Genomic DNA, 7212 nt, shown 5'->3' with positions numbered 1-7212 from the left:
GGGTGTAGACAAAGAGCTCTCCAGGAGGTACCAAAAAATTCAAAGGCCTTTTTCTCAAATGTGAGGTTACAAGTTCATCAACTTTCAAAGCAGAATTACTTTCCCATTGTTCCTCAAAGACAGTGTATGATATACCATTGTGTAGCTCTGTATCTCTGTATTTATCCAATGTAAAAAAAACACCATTTCAAATTTTACTAGTAAGACATAATCAAGGTGATCGGTCACATTTGAGTGTCCCGGATTTACGTTTAATATGTTACGTTTTGTCTGAGACCATACTGAACTTTATTGCACGGCTGGCATGTCATTCTCTTCTACTTTTGAGCAGAGGAGAAGACCGGAATTGAGCTCTTACAAATCAGTTGAGTTTAACCGGGCACACACCGCGAGAATGAGAGAAATTGTTCTCATACAAGCCGGACAATGTGGGAATCAGATTGGCACCAAGGCAAGTAAAGATCGTTTAAATTGAATGCCTTTATCATTTTAATAAAACAACACAATGAATGTTGGATGCGTTGTGGGTGAGGGGGACGCTTACCTTTATAAGGCAGTCAGCACACGGGTTTCATGCGTCTTAGTTTGGCTGTCGCCGACATTTTTTAAAGCTTTATGTGTCAAATTATAGGGTCATTGTACTGGTGTATGTAGCCTAACAATTCAAAATTCATGCTGTAGGCCCAACTACTTTAACTCTGGAAAATGTATTTTGCCATTGCTTAATTAAAATTATGTTTAGCCTATAATAAACTTTATAACTGTCCCTAGCGTGCTGTAAGGGAGTGGCATGACATTCCAGCTGTGCGTGTCCATTTCAGCAGCTGAGTGCGCTTCAGTTGTCAAATAAGATCGACGATGCACAATGTTCAATCGTTGTTTTTTCATGCTGTGTTGATAACTTATTGGAGATTTAACTGTAAGCATATCCTGTTTTCTTCTTCATTCTGATCACTCGGGACAGTTTTGGGAAATGATCAGCGATGAACACGGAATCGATCCGGCAGGAAACTATGTGGGTGACTCATCACTTCAAATCGACAGGATTAATGTGTATTACAACGAAGCGTCCTGTGAGTCTGTGTCTGTGCTTCAATTAATCATTATGTTTCCAAGATGTTACACTCACCTTACCTCACCATCACTCAAAATAAATATTGGTTCTCCTCATCACTCAAAAGCAATATTGATCCCAACTTTTAGCATTCATAGCATTCTTCGTAAGAAAAGTAATGGGCTACAACAGGTCCTTACATATGGTGCTTTGCAAAATTGCCATAACCCCTTTTGCCACCCTTTATATAGCATGACAAGCATACATTATTTCTGAAGCATCTACAGTACACACCTTATACAGTATATAGAGGCCTTATAAAGAAGGGATGTTTTCATTCAGCCTTCAAAGTTATTGTTAGTTTTAAGGACAGGAATATTCAATGCTAATGAGAGATTGAAAAGGAACATTGTATCATGTTGTTGGCAATTCCTAAGGTCTAAAATAAGGAATGTGTTTTAGGTATACTTCAAAGTAGGCCTACTTGACAAAGCCTTGCTTGTGAAACAGACTACTGTACAATGCCCTGCACTCAGGTAAATGTGAAATATATTCCCATCTGTATGGGGTCTGTTTTTTTTTTTTTGCAGCACACAAGTATGTACCCAGAGCAGTCCTTGTGGACTTGGAACCTGGGACCATGGACAGTGTCCGGTCAGGGACCTTTGGACAGCTATTCAGACCTGACAACTTTATCTTCGGTAAGTGGACATTGTAGCACATTATTTAAAGCCAACCGCTATAATGCATAATTATTCAATATTATTGGTATCTATGAGCATTTATAACATCTTGTTATATGGTATATTTTTTCTCTGTCGCAAAACATTATTTTTTAAATTCAAAATTACTGTTTAAGCTTGCTTGACTGGGAAATGTGTGAGGAAAACATGTGAATATGTGAAGGCTGTTAAACTGGGATCCTCAACAGACATAATTAACCAAAGATATCATGCCAGTTCTTGTGGTAGATTGACAATCACTTGTTGTGTCTAGTAGAAACCGAAGATATGACTCTAACCTACACATATGACTGTCATAAAAAAACTAATCAACACACATCATAATCCATATGCTGTCCTCATCCGCTGCCGTTTTGATTAGGGCACACAACAGAAAACATCAAAAAGAATTTTGCAATTGAAAACGAAAATTCAAGTCAAGGAAATACCAAGTCTGATTTATGATGATACTTTATGTCACAGTTGACTTCCTTACACACTACGAGACAGTTTCTTCAGGGTTACACATGGACTCACCCACCTTACCTCACACACACACACACACACACACACACACACACACACTTGTGCACTCTCCTCAAAATAGACTGGATGATAAATGGCTCACAATTGGCTCGTGTGTTGGGGGGGGGGGGGGGATTTGGGGTTACTGGAAGGATGGGGTGTATGATTTCACTGACAATTTTCTTCCCTTTTGGTTTTTGCTGCCCTTGCAGGGCAGACAGGTGCAGGGAACAACTGGGCCAAGGGCCACTACACTGAGGGAGCAGAGCTAGTAGACTCTGTGCTGGATGTGGTGAGGAAGGAGTGCGAGAACTGCGACTGCCTCCAGGGCTTCCAGCTAACCCACTCCCTGGGTGGGGGCACAGGCTCGGGCATGGGCACTCTGCTCATCAGCAAGATCCGCGAGGAGTACCCCGACCGCATCATGAACACGTTCAGTGTCATGCCCTCTCCCAAGGTGTCGGATACGGTGGTTGAACCGTACAATGCCACCCTCTCTGTGCACCAGCTGGTGGAGAACACGGACGAGACATACTGCATTGACAACGAGGCACTCTACGACATCTGCTTCCGTACCCTGAAACTGACCACGCCCACTTACGGAGACCTCAACCATCTGGTGTCGGCCACCATGAGCGGCGTGACCACCTCACTGCGGTTCCCCGGTCAGCTCAACGCCGACCTTCGCAAACTGGCCGTCAACATGGTGCCCTTCCCCCGCCTGCACTTCTTCATGCCTGGCTTTGCACCGCTAACCGCCCGAGGGAGCCAGCAGTACCGCACCCTGACGGTGCCGGAACTCACCCAGCAGATGTTCGATGCCCGCAACATGATGGCGGCGTGCGACCCACATCACGGCCGCTACCTCACCGTGGCCACTGTATTCCGCGGGCCCATGTCCATGAAGGAGGTGGATGAGCAGATGCTGGCTATCCAGAACAAGAACAGCAGCTACTTCGTGGAGTGGATCCCCAATAACGTCAAGGTGGCCGTGTGTGACATCGCACCCCGCGGCCTCAAGATGGCCTCCACATTCATCGGTAACAGTACAGCCATCCAGGAGCTGTTCAAGCGCGTCTCGGAGCAGTTCTCGGCCATGTTCCGCCGCAAGGCCTTTCTGCACTGGTTCACCGGGGAGGGCATGGACGAGATGGAGTTCACTGAGGCAGAGAGCAACATGAACGACCTAGTGTCTGAGTACCAACAGTACCAGGAGGCCACGGCCAATGATTGGGAAGAGACATTTGACGATGGGGAAGAGACATTTGACGATGAGGAAGAAGAGCTCAATGAGTAAGGAGCATGTGGACAGAATTTGTTTTGAAGTGCACTGTTTTGAAATGTGACATTTTTTTTTTTTAATGTCCGGAGGTCACGGAAGCAGTGGTGGAACTAAAGCGTTTTAAAGGCTTTGAAACAAACGTGTTAAGTTTTCATCTGGGGGTGCTTTGTGATATGTTGTGTATTTTCAAATCCGTATGTACTTTTCTCAATTCATGTTGGTTGTGGGCATGTTATGTTTGATGGTTGCTGCGTATTTGATTAGCACATTGGGAGGCTGATTTGCAAAGCTTCTGACCTAGTCTCGTTCAAAGGGGATGGAAGACAAAAACAAAGGCAAAACATGAAACTGTCTTGATTAACTTTCCCATATCCATCTTTCTTTTGGCTTCAACTATTGTGGTTGTATACCCATTAGAATATAACATGTTCCTATTTACATCTTGGTCTCTCTCATAAAATAAGTTACAAACCTCAAGGGACTCTTCCTGGATAAATAAAGGTTATTCTATTGTATGACTATGATGATGGAAAATACAGAGTGTATTGTCAATAGTTTGCTAATCATTCTCACTCCATTTTGTTTAGACTTTATTAACTCGCATTTCTATTTAGGGGATTAAGAAAGGGAACCAGCCATTGCCAAAACCAAGTGCTTTGTTCATATTCACCTCAGTCATGTACCACAACAAACAGGCCTCAATGCTCCTATGGTGGAGGCAAATCACAACAGCTGCTGAGCAAGGCATTCTCTAATTAGAACTGTGGAGCTAACAATGGGGGGACTCCCAGTCTGCACTTACTGAACTATTTAGAGCTATTCATGGCCTCAATGAGTCTTCTGCAATACACATACGAGCTAACTGCCCCAGTCCACTGCTAAATATTAGAGGCATTGATGTGGGAAAAAAGATACCCAAGTACCCTATGTGTGAAAAACTGTACATATTTAGCAACTTCAATACACTTCACAAATGTGAAAAAACAAACTGGAAGGGAATCTTGCCCCCTGATTTGAAAAAGATGAAGCATGATCCGCATCTGATTGTAAAGGCTCTTTCACTATACCAGCCCACTAGGCCGTTTGCCCCTACCAATTTGGAGCTCTGTCTGGTGGAAGCTTAAACCTATCTAGATCCTTCAGATCTGCGAACATCTAAGTGATAAGGTCAGGGGAAGGGGTAGGAAGTGAATTGGTACTGGCTGTGTGTTAAATTGACATAGTGGTTGGAAGGGCTTGGCGTGGTATTCACAGCTGGTGTCACAGACGGTCTTGGCCTGGCCAGTCAGCTGGGAAGTCAGCTGCAGAAATGGTTAAGTGTGTCTGAGTCATGCCACTCAAATTACCATGGCACAGACCCCGAGAACAACTCCAGTGTAGGTGGGTGGGTGTGAACGCGCACTGTATGTATACATTATTATTACATTATTAAGAGCCAGCTGTTTATCACCCTTTCATATTGATATTGATGCATGCTAACTGTGTCCTGTATCCAACAGCGAATGGAACCTTGAAGAACAACAGGTTAAAGCCCCCATCTTTGAAGGCAATGTTATCTCACTGAGCTAAAGCCAAGGCATTACCCCTGGGAGCACATCTATCCAGCAATGATCTTGGCAATAGTTAATAGTGATTGTTTAAGTGTTAGCAGATACTGTAAGTGTTTTTCCTGGTAAAAGATTTACTTCCTCAGAAAGTGACAGCATGGATCCTTGATAGCAAAACTAATATATGAAAAAAATAAAGACAATTAAACAAAAAGCTGTTCTTGCATGAGAACCAGAACCAGACATGCTGGATTGCAATATGTCACATCCAACAACGAGCCAATTATTTTTGCTTTAGCAAGTAAGCAAAACATTGCAACTACGGCAGATGACTTCAGTCTGAATAGTTTGTGATTCAAACATGAATAAACGTTCCCCTACAATTGGGAAAAATTGTGTGACTTTGAGGAAAAAAATAACCACAAGAGACAGCACATGCAGGTGTTGAAGAACACATGAAACACTCCCATGTCGCTCTACAGTCTTACAGAACCCCACTGCCTATTTAAGGAGGACTGTGCACTGGCTCTCAGACTGGGTTATGAAATATTGCCAAACAAGGGGACGAGTGACTTAGTGTACTTAATGGAGATGAATGGAAGGTGCACATTGGTACTGCATTAGGGAGATATGTGCATGGTGCGCTCTTGTGGTTAAATAGGGAACAAATAACTTACAAACCTTAAAAGTGGTTACAAGGGTCACACCATAGAGATAGTTAGAAGGCACAACATATCTGTCCCATTATGGCGTCTGTAAGAGCATGGGCAACGCAATTGAGGCAATCTCCATTTAAAAGTAGTCAATTTTATTCAACTACTTTTATGAGATGATAAACAAACAGAAAGGATGCTTAGACCTATTGCCATCTAGAGTGTGTTGTTTGAACCAGTCTGAAGCAAGGGTTGACGATTTACTGACACCTGCAGTTATGGAATATTTACTCGTAGAATTCATTGGCTGATCCCTCCTGATGACCTAGATGAAATTATGTGGTCCATCCTTAACCCATAGGAAGTCCAACCAAGTTTACTACTTAAAAATAGTGAAATTCCTTAATAGTGCTGCCCAACGCTATACTGAACAAAAATATGAACGCAACATGTAAGGTCCCATGTTTCATGAGCTGAAATAAAATATCCCACAAATCTTCCATATGCAGTGAAAGCTTATTCCTTTCAAAGTCTGTGCATCCCTGTCAGTGAGCATTTCTCATTTGCCAAGATAATCCATCCACTTGACAGGTGTGGCATATCAAGAAGCTGATTAAACAGCATGATCTTTACACAGGTGCACCTTGTGCAGGGGACAATAAAGGGCAACTCTAAAATGTGCAGTTTTGTCTCAAGTTTTGAGGGAGTGAGCAATTGGCATGCTGACTGCAAGAATGTCCATCAGAGCTGTTGCCAGAGTATTTAATGTTAATTTCTCTACCATAAGCCGCCTCCCAGCGTCATTTTAGAGAATTTGACAGTACGTCCATCCGGCCTCACAACGGTAGCCCAGGATCTCCAAATCCGGCTTCTTCACCTGCGGGATCGTCTGAGACCAGCCACCAGGTTAGCTGATAAACTGGGGGTTTGCCCAACCTGCACAAACTGTCAGAAACCGTCTCGGGGAAGCTCATCTGCATGCTCATTGTTCTCACCAGGGTTTTGACATGACTGCAGTTTGGCGTCGTAACTGACTTCAATGGGCAAATGTCACTGGCATGCTGGAGAAGTGTGGTCTTCATGGATGAATCCCAGTTTCAACTGCACCGGGCAGATGGCAGATAGCATGTATGGCGTTGGGTGGGCAAGCGGTTTGCTGATGTCAACATTGTGAACAGAGTGCCCCATAGTGGCAAAAGGGTTATTTTATGGGCAGGCATAAGCTACAGACAACGTACACAATTGCATTTTATCGATGGCAATCTAAATGTACAGCGATACCGTGACGAGTGTCAGGACCCGGTTACGAACCTGGGTCTCCGGAGTGAGAAACAGTCACTTAACCAACTGAGCCACGAATAGTCAGCAGAACCCAGGAGATGAGGCAGACACAGCAGTACTTAAGACGGTGTATTTAATAAAGTAAAAA

The 7212-nt window shown here is 43.5% G+C and overlaps 1 protein-coding gene across 2 annotated transcripts; it reads left to right on the top strand.

Annotated features, from left to right (window-relative positions):
• Nucleotides 1-347: 347 nt before the first annotated feature.
• On the top strand, nucleotides 348-4911 carry LOC135522611 (tubulin beta-5 chain-like). 2 transcript variants are annotated; one of them, XM_064949040.1, is made up of 4 exons: nucleotides 348-451; nucleotides 965-1073; nucleotides 1645-1755; nucleotides 2514-4911. In XM_064949040.1, the coding sequence occupies exons 1-4, from the start codon at nucleotides 395-397 to the stop codon at nucleotides 3596-3598; spliced, it is 1362 nt and encodes a 453-aa protein (XP_064805112.1). In that variant the 5' UTR covers nucleotides 348-394; the 3' UTR covers nucleotides 3599-4911. The 2 variants fall into 2 exon arrangements, with proteins under 2 accessions (XP_064805112.1, XP_064805111.1); XM_064949039.1 differs by lacking the exon at nucleotides 348-451 and having other exon boundaries at nucleotides 968-1073.
• The last annotated feature ends 2301 nt before the right edge of the window (nucleotides 4912-7212 follow it).

Source organism: Oncorhynchus masou, chromosome 30 (assembly GCF_036934945.1).
Source record: "Oncorhynchus masou masou isolate Uvic2021 chromosome 30, UVic_Omas_1.1, whole genome shotgun sequence".
Classification (NCBI taxonomy): domain Eukaryota; kingdom Metazoa; phylum Chordata; class Actinopteri; order Salmoniformes; family Salmonidae; genus Oncorhynchus; species Oncorhynchus masou.
Note: the sequence above shows the minus strand (reverse complement) of the source record. Positions and strands in the feature narration are given on the sequence as shown.